This window comes from Culex pipiens, chromosome 2 (assembly GCF_016801865.2).
Source record: "Culex pipiens pallens isolate TS chromosome 2, TS_CPP_V2, whole genome shotgun sequence".
Classification (NCBI taxonomy): domain Eukaryota; kingdom Metazoa; phylum Arthropoda; class Insecta; order Diptera; family Culicidae; genus Culex; species Culex pipiens.
Genome location: NC_068938.1, coordinates 121732054 through 121752715, shown reverse-complemented (window position 1 = coordinate 121752715; position 20662 = coordinate 121732054). Strand labels below are relative to the sequence as shown.

Here is a 20662-nt window from a genome sequence, read left to right as displayed (position 1 = left end):
TCTCGGTACCGCTACTTTTTTTTGATCGATGAACTTTGTTTGAAGATGTAATTTCGGAATTTATCCTCTCAGTTCGCACACAGTACCATTTTACTACCGAATCGTGCTCTTTATCCTCTCGTATGCCGATGTCCAGTTCTGGGTGAAGTTATGATCTAATCTAATCTAATCAGACCCTAGCGCAGCCAATCTTTCGAAGGGATCCTGGAGAGTGCCTTACACCCAAAATTCAGAATCGAGATAATCGTTCTCTCAAAATTTATTGAGGGCTCAGTGCCAAAATCGATAGAATAATGGTACCAACTCACACCATCATAACAAATGAGTTCATTCGTTAGTTGAATCAATAAATCTCCAACAAGTGTCATACATCGACTTCTGACTTCTACTTGGTCACCAAGCTGTGGTGGCCGAGGCAGCTAAGTCATTGGATTGGTTTGTCAAAGGTCTCTGGTTCGATTCCCGTTGTCGACACTTTTGGTTTTTTGTTTGACGGATGAACTTTTTTTGCAAATGAACTTCGAGAGAATAGTTCTATCGCCCATCTCGAGCTGTGTTCTCTGCGTCCGTGAATGGTACCACTATTCTCTCGACTCGAGACCATCATTCTCTCGGACTAGCGCTGCCAGTTTTGGGTGTAGGTTAGATTAAGCCTAGCATTCTTCTTGTCATTTATTCACATTTGTAGTCCGCCATAGCATTTAGAATGCATACAGGCCTACTGCGTAAAGCCGTATCACAGAGATGGGTTTGAGTTTGAGCAGCAAATCTACTTTTATATATTTTTAACTGCGTTGGACACTTTTTCGCTCGTCCGCTTTGTGCGCTCGTTCCCGCATATCGTTGCGCTGTGACAGGAAAAAAACGGCGCGTTCAACTTCCCCTTAAATTACTACACAAGTTATGAGCACTTCACTTAAAAATTTGAACAGCTTTAAATTTGAACGACTTGAACTGTAGTGTAACTGTGCTTTGTTTAAAAGCTAACTTTGTAGCCTAATAACATCATAAACTTCATTTGAATAGCCATTAATTGAATGTAATGATTAATGGATTCGAAAGAATTAATGATTTTAGAAAAGAAATGGTAGATGGTTACGTAAACTTATTGATTTTCCATTTCATTCATGATTTCTTCTATCGGGTTAACTCTCGAAAAACCAACCATTCACCCACAGTTCTGAGAGGGCAAAATAATCCTTTGTCGCTCGTTCGAACCTTGCTGCAACGAATTGGGGAGAGTGTGTGCAGAAAATTATGCCTTTCATTTAAACTGTCACGGGGGGCATCCATAAATGGTGTAACAATTTTGATACTGAAGGTGGAAAGGGTGCAATTTACTTAACCTTGCATTACAGACAAATTAAAAATATCATATTGTTTTTTTTTGAACCACACCCCATTTTCCAATGCAAGGTTAAATGATTGCAAGTGTTTGGTCCCGCTCACCTGAATGGAATGTGAACCATTGTGCCCATGGCTGCGCTACATTCACCTCAGTAAATTGAAAATGGAAATAAAGGAATGTGCATTTTTCAAACTGGTCGGCTACACATTTTAATCATTATATTTGCAGCGGTTCTTTTCCCAGGGTCAGTCTACTACTGTTTGCGTTAGGCTAATTTGTCTTAATGGCCCGTTATCGGTCAGTCGTGCTGCTAGAATCGAGTCAGAACCTCCCAAATGGACATTTGAATGTTGTAAATTTCCCGCACGTAACAGTAGGTTACACAGACACGCTGCGCTCCGTTATTGAATTTGTCAACAGCCGTGACGAAGTGTTGTGTTCATTTTTTATGTTCTTTTCCCTCAAGCCAAGTTGTGTGTTGCTTAGCGGAGGATGCTGCTGGAATTTCAATTATTCCAGTGTGGGAAAAAAGAAGGAAACAGATAGACACACTGCTTACATGCGGGAAAAGATAACCAGATTTACTGGCATCGTTTTGGGGGGCTGCAGTTCAAGGCTGTGATCCCTTCGACCCAAGACCTTCCCTCGGGATAATCTGTTCGGCGTATGGAATTCCAAATCGGACATTTATACATATTTCTGACGCTATGATACATCGAGGGGTTTGGATTTTTGTTCAAATCTGTAAGCATCAAACTGTCAGTTTTAGAAAAGTTCACATTTTGATGATTCGTTTTTGTGAATTTCAATTGATTGTCTTTCGGAATTTATGGTAACAATTTAATTTCACCTTTCCATTGAAAGTTAAGCATGATTTTTTTTTAATAAGTCAAAGATAAACTTTCTTTGAAAATTAAAAAAAAGTTGAATTTCAGGTTTACTCTCGGTTTTGACCGTTAAAAAGAATTTCACTTCGAAAAAATCTCGATATAATTAACATTGATAGTCTCAGAAGAGGAACCCTCCCTGCTAGATTGGCTTGCTGGCATTTGGGGAATGTTGAAAGAAGTCAACGCATACCTTTGCTTTCAGCCACCCTAATACACATTCCAACATGAATCAAGACTCACACACAAACACCGGTCGCAGACAGATTGACTTCCCCCGGGATATCGATGAGGAGGTTTTGGCAGTGGGTGTATAAATAGGGTGATCTTTGTGTTCCCAAAATGTGTCATGTTTGTTTTTGTCGAAATAATTGACGAAAATGTATTTCAATTCGTGGTTTAAAATTCTCATTTATCTAGAGATTGAATCTTGAAAAAGATCACCCTATTGTTTCGTACAGAACATAAAGCAAGAAGCTCACGGTGTTACTTACCGATCGTGGTGATGACGGTGAGGGAGTACAGGAAACCTCCGGAGAAGGACCACTGGGTTTCGCTTTCCAGCGTGATGTCACTTCCCTGCCAGCCGCGACGTGCCCACACCACCACCCTCTCCTGGTAGGCGCGTATTTCCTCTCCTACTCTAGAAAACGCAAAGAGAAAAGTATCCGGGAAAAGGAAACAAAATGTACGAAAATAAATTTCTTAAGAAAAGTAGTCGATAATTGAATTAGAGCTGCTTTATCGCTATCGGGCCAGGCCACGGAAGCGGAAGTACAGTGAAACCCTTCTAGTTGGACATCTTTTTAATTTGCAACGCGTAAATTACTTTCACTTTCAACTCAACACATCAAACGGAACACAACAAACCTGGGGTACCAGTTTGTCATACTAAAAAGTTGTCCAATCATTGTGGTTTCGCTGTAGAGTCCAAAGACGATGAGAATAAAGATGACCTGCAGGGAGGAAAGCCAGTGGAGTGCGCAGCAGTCGAAAAAGGTGTGGATGTTATCCTCCCAATCCCTTGGTGGTTGCTGCTCGAAAGATTCGATCGGTTTTTAATTTCTCCTGTCAAGGGTCATAATCTTGTTCGAAGCGGGTCGTTTTGGATTTCATTATCGGCTGTTGTGTAGCAGAGTTCATCCAAAGACATAAATTTTGACGCAAATGAGGGTGGTTTGGAATAGTGTTAAAATATTTTTAGAAAATTCCTTTGCGATTTTTAACTGGCTGAAGATAACAGAAATACTAACCTGAGCTTGATAACAGTTGAGCTTTTTGTTGAATTGAGGCCGTTGCTATTTTTTATCAGATAAAATGTCGCTGACTACAATCCGAATTGATGAACATGCACTCTTTTTTTGTTAAGGCCTTTTTGTTTTATTAATTTTTGTCCCAATTTCTAGTTTTAAAAGATGGCAAAAAAAGTGAGAAACAATGAAATTTAAAATTTCCATGATTTAATTAATCAACAAAAAATGTACCAATAAAGGTGCGCTGATAGAAATCCTGTTTTCAAATTCGTTAACGCTTGGTTATTGAATTTAAAAACATTGAAATGTAAAAAAAAAACATTTTTTTCAGATTTTGGCAACAATGTCATCGAATTTGAAAACATTCGCAACGAAATCAAATAATAATTTTCATTATTTTGGAATCATTTCAGGCTATCTAGGCAGAAATTTACCAACACATTTAATGTATGTTTACATTGCAGCCGTAGATTTTTTGAATCATATTTGACATCTTTTTCTAGCAAACTGTTTTATCAGGCGACTTCTAGCTGATTTTTTTTTGTCTGACCGTCCGATATGTCAGCCACCATATTTCGCAGGACTGTGACAGCTAGAGCTCGATCATTGTTTGACAAAGATTTCGTAATTTCTTATGTTTTTTCACTGGACCTAAGAGCCTTATATTTATGAATTCAACAACATAGCATTACCGGATTTGCTTACATGAATTCTATCCGTGTGCTTATAAGTAGAGCAATTCCAGCCCAAAGCAGGATTTTTTACGGTACTTTTTTCTCGACCCACCCTCAATGACACTTTATAGACATGTTATTTTACGCTTATATAAGCCATTTTTGTGTATATGGAACCAGTTTCACTCGATAATGACGTTTGAGAAGGGCATAAGTGTTGCAAATATTCTTGTATTTCTAACTTTGAATATTGCTCTCAAAGCCATTGCCTCGTATCAAAAGTGGTCAAAGACAAATTTGTAGGAAATTGGACGGGCTTTCTGGAAAAAATACACTGAAAGAGTAAAACACGCTTTTATGAGATTTTTTGATTTTTAAGTTCAAACATCAAATTTGAAGGTGAGTCCACATTTTTTGTGGAAATAGCTAAAGACTGCTGAAAAATTTAGAATGGTGCAGCTTTCCTTAAAAAAATACAAAAATCATTTACTAAAACTGTTAAAATTTTCAAAATCCGATTTTCCAGACAATTTTACATACATGTTTCCATTTTGAACATTATCCTAAGTCCAATCCTTGTGAAGTAACAACGGTTTTAAAAATAAAAATGTTGAAAAAACATAGGCCATATTTTGGTTTTTTTTAAAGTATTTCAAAAGTTATGTATGTATTTTCATATATATCCAAATCACACTTATATGCATGAAAGCCATGTCGGAATCCATCATCAGACCCATCGTTGGTTTGGTAATCACAAGACTTTTCAACGAGTCCAAAACATTGAAGATCTGCAACCCTGTCTGAAGTTATGACCACTTAAGTGATATTTATGTACATTTTTGTTCCGGATCTAAACAAAATAGATAAAATTTGTGTTCAAACCCATCATATCAGCCATTGTAGGTAAAGAGTGAGGACAGCATCGACCACATAGGTGGATTTATTTAGTTTTTTCTATCGTGTTTGTTTTAGTTCTTCTTATTTCAACATTCCTCACTCACTGACGAGAATTGGAAGCAATGGAAATTTTCCCGCCCTCCCCCACAAATCATCTGCCCGGCTGTTGTTTTGCTTCAATCAGGGAGGAAAGCTGATCCGAAAACAAAGAAAGCATTAATTAACGTTCCCGCGGCTCAATCGATTGAGCGGAAAAGGCGGTCAAACAAAAAGCCAGAAATAAAAATCGAGCTCAAAACAACGAACCAATCCCCGGGTTAACTCTGCTGTGCAACAATTGAGTGTTTTTCTCTTTCGACATTGCATTCGAAAAATGGTCGATGACATGACCATTTCAACATCATTTTTTTTGTTATTTTTTTTTGTTCTCAACAATGCTTTTAAAGATTTCGCTTTAAGTGGACGATTTCTTGAAGCTTCAATCAAATTAGTCGTGACAGAAATTCGTCTGAATAGATTGGTGTCGTCAGTCTTTTTTATGTTGAAGTGGAATCACTGCCGTTTGAAATTAAACAACGCGGGGAAGAGGAAGTGAAAAGTGGGTGATGAAAAGTGATTAAACCAGCTTCCGTGGCTTGGCCAGCAAAGGAAAATGACGACGGGGACAAAGACAATAACAGCGATAAATGGCGTCTCCTCCGGACACAATTGATGGAAAATTACTCACCTCTCCTCGAATACGGTTTTGTTGAACACATTTACTTCACAGCAGGATATCTGCCACAGCCGCATGGCAGTCTCGACTCTCTTGGACGGTATTTGAGCAAACCTTTCTAAAGCTTCATTACCTTCGATCGCGATGAACATGAACGCGCCTGTAATTGAAGTATACATAATAGATGAGTACAAGTGGAGGCTGGCACAGAGTCGAGTCGAGAAATAGGGATGTTGGCGTAGACACGAAGACGAGCACGTCGACGCAATGGATGGTTCCAGGTGCAAAGTGTTTCCCCTCTATCTCTTTCCTGCCCGGTCGAAGCGAGAAGAAATCAGACAGATCGTGACCACCTGATTCACCACCCACAACGCCGCGTGCAGAGATGTAGCTGGGAGATGATTTTTTTTTTGTAATTCAATGACAAAGATACTTTTGAGGAAAATGATAAAGTTAGCTGAAACTTGACCAGTCATTCTCTACCCAGAATGAATTAAAAGTAAACATAACTTAGGCTTTTGAAAATATGCAAGGGTCTTAAAGACAGAACAAAAGTATGAAAATCATTGTAATTCAAATAGAGGGTGACGAGCGGGAATTCCCGGGAAAAAATTCCCGGGAAATCGACAATTTTTGGACCTCTCGATTCCCGGGAAATTTGGTCGAGAGTCCCGGGAAGTTTTCTACTTATAAATATCGAAGCAAAATGTTATAAACTAACCAGAAAAACATTAAAAAATTCGAAATGGCTTAGAACATTGGATGTTCAATGTTCAAGTTCAAATAAACCTATGCTTCTCTAATCTTGTTGTTTAGAAAGTGTAAATTTTAATTTATCGAAAATTCCAATAACTATAATTGAGAGAAGCCAAAAAAATGTGGAGCCCAAAATTTACCTTAAAGTAGCAGTTACATCCCAGAAATGAATACAGTCCAGACTCGATTATCCGAAGTTTCGATTATTCGAAGTTTCGATTATTCGAAGGTTTGTATGGGACTTTGGATAATCGAATCACGAACAAAAAAAATCGTATTTCAACATCAATTTCGAGTTCTGCAACAATACTTTAGTCAAATTTGAATCTTGGGTTTAAAAATTTCCTAATAATCTTAGAGTAGTTTTTTTTTGTCGAGATTCCAAATCCTCATTAAATCTTTTTGTGTTTCTCATCAACCTCAATATTTGATTACAGTCGACTCTCTGGTTGTCAATATCCAAGGGACCGCCGAGGAAGAGAATCATCAGTTTACAGAACGATGCAAAATGAAGACTTGATTGAAAATATTGTTTTTTTGATACTCAGCTATGGGAGAGAATCATGGCAACGTCCAACAATCAAAAACAAACTAATGTCAAACACCCTTCAAAGCTTCGTTTTTCAAAGAAAAATGTCTATGCAAGCCATGAGAAAGTGAAATTATTGACAACTGGAAGAGATTTTTAAAGCAAAAAGGATCCAAGGGACCGTCGAGGAAAAGATCCTTCAAGCAAGAGAAAATATCGAGGAATGAAGAGAATCGAAGTATGCAGATTGAAGGGACTGAAGAATTCATCGAAATATGGAGCAATATTGATATCAAGAAGATCGACAGCCAGAGAGTCGACTGTATATATAAGAAGAAAAAACTCTAGCATTCTGTAAAGATTGTCTTGATCTTTGTTAAGGTCCGATATTTGTGAACATTCGCATTTCCTGATAAAGGTAAATATTTCTTCAATGAATATTGCCAGTTTACCTTATAAAGAAAAAAAAACTAACTTAATCCACCTATGTGGTTGATGCCTTCCTCACTTTTTACCAACAATGGGTAATATGAGTGGTTTGGACACATATTTCAGTTATTTTTTTAGGTCCAGAAAAATAAGTACACAGATATAACTTAAGTTGTCATAACTCAAGACAGGGTTACTCGATTTACAATTATGTGGACTCGTTGAAAAGGTCTCTTGATTACCTAACCAACGATGGGTCGGTAATGGTTCCGGATATCGTTTACATGCATTTAAGTGAGATCCGGCTTCAAAAAAGTAAATAAATATCACTTAAGTGGTCATAACTCTAGGCAGGGTTGCCAGATCTTCAATGTTGTGGACTCGTTGGAAACGTCTCTCGATTACCTAACCAATGATGGGTCGGATGATGGATCCGGACATCGTTTACATGCATTTAAGTGAGATCCGGCTTAAAAAAAAGTACATAAATATCACTTAAGTGGTCATAACTCGAGACAGGGTTGCCAGATTTTCAACTATGTGGACTCGTTGGAAAGGTCTCTTGATTACCTAACCAACGATGGGCCGGATAATGGATCCGGACATCGTTTACTTGCATTTAAGTGAGATCCGGCTTCAAAAAAGTAAATAAATATCACTTAAGTGGTCATAACTCGAGGCAGGGTTGCCAGATCTTCAATGTTGTGAGCTCGTTGGAAACGTCTCTCAATTACCTAACCAATGATGGGTCGGATGATGGATCCGGACATCGTTTACTTGCATTTAAGTGAGATCCGGCTTCAAAAACGTACATAAATATCACTTAAGTGGTCATAACTCGAGACAGGGTTGCCAGATTTTCAATTATGTGAAATCGTTGGAAAGGTCTCTTGATTACCTTACCAACGATGGGTTGGATAATGGATCTGGACATCGTTTACATACATTTAAGTGAGATCCGGCTTCAAAAAAGTACATAAATATCACTTAAGTGGTCATAACTCGAGACAGGGTTGCCAGATCTTCAATTATGTGGACTCGTTGGAAAGGTCTCTTGATTACCTAACCAACGATGAATCGGATGATGGATCTGGACATCGTTTATATACATGTAAGTGAGATCCGGCTTCAAAAAAGTACATAAATATCACTTAAGTGGTCATAACTCGAGACAGGGTTGCCAGATCTTCTATTATGTGGATTCGTTGGAAAGGTCTCTTGATAACCTAACCAACGATGGGTCGGATGATGGTTCCGGACATCGTTTACATACATTTAAGTGAGATCCGGCTTCAAAAAAGTACATAAATATCACTTAAGTGGTCATAACTCGAGACAGGGTTGCCAGATCTTCAATGTTGTGGACTCGTTGGAAAGGTCTCTCGATTACCTAACCAACGATGGGTCGGATGATGGATCCGGACATCGTTTACATGCATTTAAGTGAGATCCGGATATATGTGAAAACACATTTTTATACATTACTTTTGAACTACTTATCGAAACTTCAAACAATTCAATTGCGATGTATGGGACCTTAAACCAAGTAGAATGCAACTGGTTCGATCAAAATCGGTTCAGCCAGTGCTGAGAAAACTTGGCAAGATTTTTGAACACATACATACATACACACACACACACATACACACACACAGACATTTGTTCAGTTTTCGATTCTGAGTCGATATGTATATATGAAGGTGGGTCTTCGAGCTTTGAATAAAAAGTTCATTTTTAGAGCAGGATTATAGCCTTACCTCAGTGAGGATGGCAAAAAAAAACAAATTCAAATAGTTGTTTTGAGTCGTTATGTATCATATTGCAAAAATATCGATACTGGGAAATTATATATTTGCTATTTTTTAACTTCACGAAAATCTAATAAAAAGTTTATGCAACAAGCTTGTGAAACTTTTGAAAAATTACTCTGTGCGAATTATGATTCGTAAAATTTTAAACTACAATTTTGCCCCAAAAGCTCAAAAAACGATCTTGTATTTACAGATTCTAAGAAAAATTATAAAGGTTGAACTAGTTCCCTAAAATAATGAGGCTTCTTAAATTAACATTTCTTTGATTAAGTGTGAATTATTTGTAACTGAATTTATTGAAAAGAAACAAATTTATGACCTTTCCTTTTAAAATTATTGGCATAGTCAAAAAAATCCCGGGTCCCGGGAATTCCCCGGAAATGGCCAAATCCAACTCTCGATTCCCGGGAAATTGAAAATCTCGAGAATCGTCACCCTCTAATTCAAATAATAAATAATCATAGAGTAATTAAATAATAAAAATAAGCCTAAAACCATCAACAGAATAGTAAAAACATGATTCGTCATACCAACGTGATTGTGCTATCTTGTCGCACGTCGCTTCCCGAGCAGAGGTAAATAACACGGGAATACCAAATTTTGGTATTACTTGGGCAAATAACAGCGACCAAAATGTGCCCTTGGTTGCCCAGTAATAGATGGTAAAATACCATGAAATCATACCAAAGTCTTGTATGTGGAAGGGCACAACAATACCAAACCATGTTATTCCAAGGGTAAAATAATACCACAAAATAAAATCATTTCAATACCAAGTTGAGGTCTTCTGGATTTTTGAACATTGCTTGAATACCAAAACTTGGTATTGCCATGGTTTTAAATTTAGGTATTCCCGCGCCCTTGGAAAATCATATTTTGGTATTCCTGTAGTCTTCCACAAACATGATTTTGGTGTGATTTCATAGTATTTTACCATCTATTACTGGACAACCAAGGGCACATTTTGGTCGCTGGTATTTGCACAAGTAATACCAAAATTTGGTATTTTCATACCATTTTTAGTGCAGCAGTTGCAGTTAGTGAAAAAACGGAAATGATCCATATGCAACAGCCAAATCTACTCACCTGATGATTCCATGTTGTTCTTAGTGATATTCTTCACCACACCGAATGCATTTGTCATTGATGAACGGCCTGTGCTTGAAGTTCTTGAAGCTTCTGAAAAATAACAAAATTGAAAAATAAGTGTTATTGAAATGAAACTGGATTGAAATTCACCAAGATTCAATGATCTGTTGATTAACTCATTTTTCAAAGTATTTGGTTATCCCGACTTGAAGAAATTTCAACGTTTTCGAAAAAAATATTAGTGGGTATATCACAAAAAAAAATTAAATCAGCTTTATCATTTTTGGGTTTCAAGTCATTTTAGCGCAAAATTAATTATCTCGTCAAAATTTAAAAAAAAATAATCCATAGTTTCAGAGAAAATTGATAAAACTTTTTAAAACCAAAATAATACCAAAATGTCGCATCCTGACTTAGAAATTTTTTCACAAATTCAAGTCATTTTTTTAGGGGGTATATCAAAAATGTTTAAAATCAAGTTTGAAATTTCCGGTTTTCAATAAAAGCATTCACTTTGAGACATCATTTTAGCGCAAAATTAATTATTTTGTCAAAATTGGTCAAAATTTTCCCATAGTTTCAGAGGAATTTGATAAAATACTGTAATACCAAAATAATACTAAAATGTGGTGTCCGACCATGACAAATTCTGCAATTTTGCAATACCAAAACAATACCTTAAATTGGTATAACACCACATTTTGCTCTTGCATAATCCTTAAGACAAATTTTAAAGGGTCCAGGAATACCAAAGTTTGGTATTGATACCAGAGAAAGGTATTATTACGCATGTCCCTTGTTATTTACCCATGCTCGGGTTTTTGACGCTCCGAGGAAAACGCGTTTTAATGCACGCAGTGTAAACAAAAACAACCACGTGTTGTTTGACAGACAATTCTGTGCATTGTCTCGATGTTTCGTTGCAGGGTCCCGAGTTATAATTAAAATCTTTACGGTAGTCGGGCATGTACGTGTGTCAAACATGTTCCTTATGGCCAGTTATCGCACTTGCAGCAATTTGCAGGGTTTATCAAATATAGCACGATCAGATCGAATTTTCTTTCGAATTTGACAATAATGAACAGAGTTTTCCGGTTTTTTGTTGATTATTTTAGTATCGAAATTGATTTTTTAGGTACTGTGAAGGTCGAAAGGGAGACATTGAAAACTGCACAAAATGGCGTCTCTTAATCAATTTGGCCCAAAATCGAAGTGCGACAAGATAGCACGGAGGATTGCATAAATTGAAAAGCATAAATGGTTATTTTCGTCCAATATTATTATTTTTGTTATCCCAGAACAAAAGGTTCCATTTTTTTTATAAATATGTAATATTGATTTAATTACGAATCTTTTTTCAAATAATCTTAGCTGAACAAATATATCTCTGTTACACGGATACAGTTTGTATAAATTATGCCATGTTATCTTAAACAGTTTATCCGTTATCAACCAATCCCACTTACCCGAATCACATATCCTCAAAAATCATTTCCCCCAATAATTGCACACAAAAAAATCCCCGCAAATAATTTTCGAAAATTTTAGAAAATTGTAATCAAATTAACATTTTACCTACAGCGTGAACTACCCAGGTTACGACTCTGATTGGCACCGAAGACGCTGGTCAGTGGAGGTCTTTTTTTTGCTGTTGCTCTGAATTAACTTTGCGGCATAGCATAGTATATAAGACTTGTAGGCACTTGAGGCTGTGCCGCACAACGCAACGCAATGACCGCACCGGGTGACCACAATATCGGTAAAGAACATTTTCTTATAACTAAACTCGAATGACGGCAGTCGGCTTGATACCATGACCGAGCGACTAAGTTACACTTGGGAATGTAGATTAAGTAGAAGAAATTTATGCGAAACCCGATGAAAGCGACCCCGCTGTCTAATATAACACCACCACCACTGACTGCTCTGACTGTTGGTAGGTCGATCCCCCCAGCAGCATCGGAAGGGGGCCTGGACTCCGGACATTTGAGATTGGTTCGTAACCGAGGTGATGGGAGGCGACTTGGCTTTTAATTACTTTTGGCCTGCTGCGCCCCGACCAGCAGCAGTGTGGAAAACGTCGCCTTGAATTATGTTGTTTTAGCGACAGGGCAGAGAAATTGAGCAGAACAGAATCGCAGGCAGGATGATGGGACACAAGATGGATTTGTTGCCGTAACGAAGAAATTAAAAAAATCTTTGGTAATTTTCATGCTTGAAAAAGTAATCGATTTTTTATCAGATAAATAACGTAATTATTCCAAATTCAAATTTGTCCCGCCCATAAGATTACGTGTTAGAATTTCACGAAAAAGTCAATTTCCTACGGTTTTCTGGTTATTGATTTTTATGATAGTTCACATGATTTCGAACCAAACGACATCATTAACTCAAAATTGACGAAATTACAAATGGGACGGACTTGATTTGAGCGGCAGTAAAAAAAATATTAGAAATTTTTTATAAGTTTTGTTTAGTTAAAACTCAACAACTCAGGTAAGTGTTCAGCTTTCTGAGCGCCCGGGTGTTCGAATCATGATGTTATAGGATATCAATAATAGAGCTTCATTTTTTATGCATTTCTGCCTACATAAACGAATCACATTCGGGAAAAAGAATAATAGCAAATAAACCAACTAGTGTGTTTCATGAAATTGAGTGAAACCGATAAAGTTCAATAAATTTCACATTTTATTAACCCTGCGTTGGCCGATTGAATTGAATTTTCATAGAATTTAAATTTATTTACTCAGACAATTTGATTTTATAGGGATTGACATTTTTTCAAGTGAATTGTAAGGAAGTCTTGATAATTCTAGAACTCGATTTAATCATATCTGTAATTTTTGCTATCACAAACTTCGTTCTAACTTTTTTTAGAGCGTTTTAAAAAATCGCCTAAAATTCCGCGGGAGGAAGTGCGACAGAAAAAGTTGTAACGATGTTTTAATTGAAAAAAAAAATCAGATTTCATCAAATCGAGTTCTGCAAAGTTTTATAATTATCTAGACATCCTTTCAAATCACTGAGAAAAATCGTCTCGATTGATTGATCTGGTCTGGGCTCTGGAGCGTCCAAATTTTCAAATTTCTCATAGTGAAACATGTTCGTGGTGAAATTTCTAACCAGCCTAATTCATTTCAGGTAATTACGAAGCCAACTCGGTCATAATTAGGTTCCAACACCGAAAAGGATGTGAGCAATTCTCAACCAAAACCGGCTCAAACTTTATGGGGGCCTTCCCTATGACCAAAGAAGCTATTTTGTGTCATTAGTTCACCCATACAAGTCTCCATACAATTTTGACAGCTGTCCATACAAACATGGTACGTAAATATTCGAATATCTGAAACTTCTGAATGAATTTTCAGAACAATTTGGTGTCTTCAGCAAAGTTGTAGATATTGTTGAGGACTATTGAGAAAAAAAATAGGTACCGTAAACTGGGGTGACTTTGATAGTCCGGGGTGACATTGATAGAAATTTGATTTTGCCACTAATTTTGATACATCCAATGTAACAGTCACATTTTTGGATATATGTTCGATAATAAGCTATCCCTTAATGCTTTCATACTTAAAATTCTCGAAAAGTTTTAGATATTAAATTGACGGGCATTTGAAAAACCTATCAAAGTTACCCCGAGCTATCAAAGTCACCCCAGTTTACGGTACACGGAAAAAATAGCTGATTTTTTAATTAAAATTTTTTCCACAGCAACACAATTTCCCAAAATATGTATTTTTTATTTTCGAGATTTTTCGATATGTTTTAGGGGACAAAAACCCGCAACTTTTGAGTGATTTTTGGAAAAAAACATTGAAATTTCATGTTAAAACAAATTTGACGTAATTTTTAAATGTAGAATTGAATTTCCAATCGAAAAGTACTGTACAAATTTTTTGATAAAAGGCTCTGTTTACAAGATATAGCCACCGAAAGAAGGGGAGAGTGGGGAGACTTGATCCCCGGGGACACTTGATCCCAAGCCTGTATTTCATCAGCATGTGGGTAAAACAATTAGCTTTGTTCTAGAAAGTTGTGCGAAATTGAGTAAAACTCATTGTAGAAAACAAAGAGATAAATTAAAAAATGTTTAAATTGAGTTACACACATTTTTCTAAAAAGTGCTGCAAAAAACTTCCAAGAGATCTTTTTTCTTTGTTTTGATAAGTATAGAAAACACTCAAAAATTATTCAAAAAAATATTTTTTATACATGAATTGTTTGATAAACATATCAACTCCAAAACCCTTACGCATTTGAAGTTAAATTTATCGTCATACTATTTTTACAATCAATTGTTTAAAAAGTGCGTTTAGGGAGACTTGATCCCTGCATTTTTACAGTCACTGGAATCAGCCTCAAGATTAAATAATTGGGCTGGGTTTTCGTACATAGTTTCCTTTAGTATAGTTGTACATAACTTACTGCAGTTTGAACCTTTTTTTCAAAAGTTTTGTAAACAAAAATTTCCAGCTTTTGTAAACATGCTTAATTTTGGGCTAAAAAATAATATTATAAGTTTTTAAATATTTTACATACTAAACTTGTTATATTTTGAACACAAACGTACAGGTTTTATGTGAAATTGCTGTAACTTATAGAAAATTAAAAGTTTGGATGAATAAGAAACATTTTGCTTAAGATTTCTTCAAAATGTTGAAAGGGGGATCAAGTTACCCCTAACGTTTTTAAAATGCCGGTTTAAAATATTTTTTAAAAACGCTTGGCATGATTCGAAGAGTTTTTCTGATGAAATATCCTTATCAGCCAAACATAGTTGAATGTTTAAGCTTTCAATTCATGCAAAAAGTTCAAAGTTTTGTCAGAAATTGACAGAGTTATGTGCGATTCAAAAAAAGGGGATCAAGTCTCCCCACTCTCCCCTAAGATTTCAGCGAAATATTTGCAGTTTTTCGATTTTTAAAAATAGTGACTATGAGTGACCATTTCTAAAAATATTTTTTTTTGAATAGTTCACAAAATTTGCTGTTTAAGAGACATTGAAGATTAGATCTCTGGTTGCTGAGATACAGCGGCTTAAACAAAAAGAATCACTAAAATTGAAGTTTTCTAAGTCTCACCCAAACAGCCCACCATTTTCTTATGTTGATATCTCAGCAACTAATGGTCCGATTTTCAATGTTAAAACATGAAACTTTCGTGAAATTTTTCGATCTTTTCGAAAATAGTTTTTTGATTTTTTTTAAATCATGACATACATTTTAAAAGGGCCAAACATTCAGTATTACGCCCATCTAAAATGTTAGTCTTGATTTAATTTTTTTAAAAACATTTTTTTCGAAAAGATCGGAAAATTTCACGAATGTTTCATGTTTTAACATTGATAATCGGACCATTAGTTGCTGAGATATCGACATTAGAACGTCAAATATGTTTTTGCATGAAATTTCGATGTTTTTCCAAAAATCACTATTTTTTCAAAATTTCATAGCTCGGCGGCAGATTTTTTGACCATGTTTCTCTATGGCTCAAAAATTGCGGGTTTTTGTCCCCTTAAACATATCAAAAAATCTCGAAAATAAAAAATACTTATTTTGGGAAATTGAGTTTTTGTGAAAAAAAATGTTAATTAAAAAATCGGCAATTTTTTTTCGTGTACTTATTTTTTTTTCAATGGTCCTCAATAATATCTACAACTATGCCGAAGACACCAAATTGATCAGAAAATTCATTCAAAAGTTCCAGATATTCGAATATTTACGTACCATTTTTGTATGGACACAAAATAGCTTCTTTGGTCATAGGAAAGGCCCCCATAAAGTTTGAGCCAAATAAAAAAATATAAAAAATAAAAATGGTCAAAATCGGCCGATTTCGTAGAGGGGTAATTCTCCGCCAACTCACACAGCAGTTGCCCCGACCCCTCTTCGATTTGCGTGAAACTTTGTCCTAAGGGGTAACTTTTGTCCCTGATCACGAATCCGAGGTCCGTTTTTTGATATCTCGTGACGGAGGGGCGGTACGACCCCTTCCATTTTTGAACATGCGAAAAAAGAGGTGTTTTTCAATAATTTGCAGCCTGAAACGGTGATGAGATAGAAATTTGGTGTCAAAGGGACTTTTATGTAAAATTAGACGCCCGATTTGATGGCGTACTAAGAATTCCGAAAAAAACGTATTTTTCATCGAAAAAAACACTAAAAAAGTTTTAAAAATTCTCCCATTTTCCGTTACTCGACTGTAAAAAATTTTGGAACATGTCATTTTATGGGAAATTTAATGTACTTTTCGAATCTACATTGTTCCAGAAGGGTCATTTTTTCATTTAGAACAAAATTTTTCATTTTAAAATTTCGTGTTTTTTCTAACTTTGCAGGGTTATTTTTTAGAGTGTAACAATGTTCTACAAAGTTGTAGAGCAGACAATTACAAAATTTTTGATATATATACATAAGGGGTTTGCTTATAAACATCACAAGTTATCACGATTTTACGAAAAAAAGTTTTAAAAAAGTTGGTCGTCATCGATCATGGCCGTTCATGGTCACCCGCGACAGACACGGACGACGAAACAAAGAGAAACGCAAAAAGTAACTTTTTCAAAACTTTTTTTCGTAAAATCGCGATAACTTGTGATGTTTATAAGCAAACCCCTTATGTCTATATATCAAAATTTTTGTAATTGTCTGCTCTACAACTTTGTACAACATTGTTACACTCTAAAAAACAACCCTGCAAAGTTAGAAAAAACACGAAATTTTAAAATGAAAAATTTTGTTCTAAATGAAAAAATGACCCTTCTGGGACAATGTAGATTCGAAAAGTACATTAAATTTCCCATAAAATGACATGTTCCAAAATTTTTTACAGTCGAGTAACGGAAAATGGGAGAATTTTTAAAACTTTTTTAGTGTTTTTTTCGATGAAAAATACGTTTTTTCGGAATTCTGAGTACGCCATCAAATCGGGCGTCTAATTTTACATAAAAGTCCCTTTGACACCAAATTTCTATCTCATCACCGTTTCAGGCTGCAAATTATTGAAAAACACCTCTTTTTTCGCATGTTCAAAAATGGAAGGGGTCGTACCGCCCCTCCGTCACGAGATATCAAAAAACGGACCTCGAATTCGTGATCAGGGACAAAAGTTACCCCTTAGGACAAAGTTTCACGCAAATCGAAGAGGGGTCGGGGCAACTTTTCCCGATTTCGTGTGAGTTGGTAGAGAATTACCCAGAGAGTTGCTCAAATCAAAAATTAGATTTTTACATCCATCGAAATTCTTCCCCAGACATGCTGTTATGTTTGAGAAATCCCAGTTTACCCTTAGGAGGTGTATATTACCTCCTCTCCCCCTAAGAAGTGACGCCGGAGATTTTTTCGACATGATGTCAAAATGGGGCACCCTGATGAAAATGTTTGTGGAGGGTTCAAAATGCAAATCAAGGTTTTGCAGTTCTCAAAATTGTTTTTTTTGACGGGAAGCCTTAAAAACAACTGAGTTGAAATGCATTCCACAAATGTGAAAAATAAAACTCGAATTACAAATTGATTGTTTTCCTCAGAAAAAAAATCATACTCACCAGCAATCATGTAGAGTGCTACTAAAAATATAATTCCTACATTGCTGAACATAAATGCGGTAAAGTTTCGACAGTGGTCTTTGAACCGCTCGGCAAACGGTGGCTTCTGCCGCCGCCGGATCGACCGTTTGCGCTCCATGCTCCTCGGTGGTGGTGGTTTGCGTCTCTGCTAGGCGTCGTTCGGTGGCACCGGTCCAATCCGGACTGCGACGACGCGTTCCGTCCGACCGGAAGTTATTTTCCACTTTGTCAACCAATTTCCGCTGCACACCACTCCGCTGTTTCTTCCTCGCCGTCGTGCTCTTCTTTCTTTTTCTTCGTTTTGTTCCCGTTGACTGCCGGCTGCTGGCAACACTTCTGTACTCTTCTTCAGGGCTGCGTCGACGCCCGCCGATCACAATCGCACATTCGCTTTTACAACAGAAATAACTCATTAAAAACTATTTTACTAGAATGGAGATAATTTTATTACGCCTGTTGCGTTTTTCCGCCGCTGTGCTCGTTCATTTTTTCCGACATTCCTTTTTTTTCTCATTTTACTTCAGCCACAATTTTCTTTTAGCAGCGCTCTTGGCACTTGAAATTGTCGTGCAAAACTTTCTTCGCGCTTCAATTAAATCACAACGCCAGCATCAGTGCTGCCACCTTGTTGAAACATCCTGTCACTTTCGTGGGAGTACAGCACTTCGTCTTCATTCCTGTGTACCCTACACCTTGAACGTCTTCTTCCTCTTCTTTTTTCACTATTTTTGCGCCACACTTCCTCTACTGTACGGCTACAATTCGTGGGGAGATGCAACACAATTAGCAACAATTTGTTTTCACCGGGGATGAGTTTTTCCGCCGACGACGACGCCCTCTGCGAAACTTTGAGATGTCATCAAAATTTGAACTTAATTGGTTGAATATGTGCCAAAGGAAAATGGGAATTATTGGAGGTTCGTTCGGTGCTTCTTCCTCGCAGATACACTCATTTAGGCGTTTGATCAGTTCTCTAGAAAAAACATGTTTTTTTTTTCTACCGTTGATATTAAATTTCGTTTGAGTCCAATGATTTCATTATATGTTTCTGGTTGTTCAACAGCAATAAAAATCCTTCAAAACATAATGTTTTATGATTTCTGCGAAATGTTTCGTGTATTGATCTAAATGTTGATATTTTCAATTTTTTGAAACAAGCCGTTTTGTGGAAACACATTTTTTCATCACAAACCCTAAGAATTTTCTCTTCAGAAGTTGTTATGCAACCGGAGCTTGAAGAATTTCTAACAGACATCAATTGGAAATGTGTTGTCTAATGGATGGCATATCAATCATACATCGAGAGCAATAACCATCAATCAGGAAACCCGAAATTCGTCTACTCAGCCGGGGTGGTTTGTGTGTACTCAAATATCAACTTTTAATCAGTGGTTCAACAGATCAGTTTTTGCTTCGGCCGTTCGTTCGTTCGTCGTTATCGTGTGCTAATTTCTGCATCTGATGTACTGCTTCTGCTGCTCTGTTGCTGAACATGTCACAGAATCTAGGGCACTCTTCAACCTTCTTCTCCTACGTGTCAGATGTCCCCAAATTCTGTTCTCAAAGCCATGAGCCATCAGATAGGATACACAAACGATAGCAGAATCTCTAAGCACATTTATGACATGAATAGTTTGCATCTTGTGATCAATACAGAAGGAACAGACAAGTAGCAAATGCCATTTCCTGTGTGACAGATATGCACTACTCTGGGCTAAGAGCAAACCTGCTAGCCAGCCAGCCGGCCAATGTAGGCCATATTCCGATGACACGGTCCAGCACTCTATCCACCGTTCATCTCGCTCCCCGGAAATGCAGCCTGCCATCAGACCGTCCCCGAAGTTTTGAGTCGATGCGGTAATAGAATACATGTGTGTGCAAGAGCATCTTTAGCACTCGACGACGATTAGAACGACGAACGGGAGCATCGATGTCCGGGGCAGATCCCAAAGCCCCCCTCCCTAAAGACCAGTTGTGGATCCCACAGGGACGAAGGGTTAGTATTTCGTGGAGGGATGCTGTGTGCAGTTTTGATAAATTTATTATACCAACTGTGGTCGGTCAAGGACGCAAAAACTTTTTGAACGATTTTCGGTTATTGAATTAATGTTATAAGAATTTAAAACTTTAATAAAGTTTGTAATTGAATGTAATCTACAGCAGATGGTACGGTAAGTCCACAGATTCTCCCTAGCCTGTAGATTCGGTAGATTTACAGAATCCTCTCTGCGGTAAACGCAACGCTGTAGAGCTGGCCGATTTATTTTTAGTGCTGCGTTTTCAAGTGTACTCGGATGTATTCCAATTGTTAATACATATTGACAAGCCTACGACTTTTCAGCATGCTTTCATCAGTATGGATGCACCTATGTTAGATCAGATTAGATTATCACATTTTGTAACTGAGTAATTGTTTGGCAATAAAAAAGGATCCTGGTGGTAAGATAACACCACTAAAAAGTGAAATAAAATCATGTTGCCTTCGCTCCAGAAATCGTGATGAGAAACTCAAAAATCATCTGGATCATTTACAGTTGTAGGAGTTATTGAAGCAGTAAAAAAGGAATAATTTAGTAGCGTGTATGTCTTGCAAGTGTTGCATTATAGTTATGTGATATAACACGGAAAATTGCTAGCCCTAGCCATCAAGAAATCGGTCTTCCATCAAACTACTTCTCAAGCTACAAACGAATCAACAAATATG

At 36.9% G+C, this 20662-nt stretch overlaps 1 protein-coding gene across 2 annotated transcripts in view; it reads right to left on the bottom strand.

Annotated features, from left to right (window-relative positions):
- LOC120419581 (potassium channel subfamily K member 18) overlaps positions 1-20662 on the bottom strand; it is a 102128-nt gene that overhangs the window by 68472 nt on the left and 12994 nt on the right. Inside the window, exons 1-4 of one of the 2 annotated variants that reach the window (XM_039582309.2) lie at positions 18410-18804; positions 17938-18348; positions 5787-5934; positions 2730-2878 (exon numbers count right to left, since the gene is read on the bottom strand). In XM_039582309.2, coding sequence (XP_039438243.1) covers positions 2730-2878; positions 5787-5934; positions 17938-18076 — 436 coding nt within the window. In that variant the 5' untranslated portion in view covers positions 18077-18348; positions 18410-18804. Of the gene's footprint in view, positions 1-2729; positions 2879-5786; positions 5935-17937; positions 18805-20662 lie in introns of those variants that run through there. The other variant, XM_052707462.1, reaches the window with a different exon arrangement.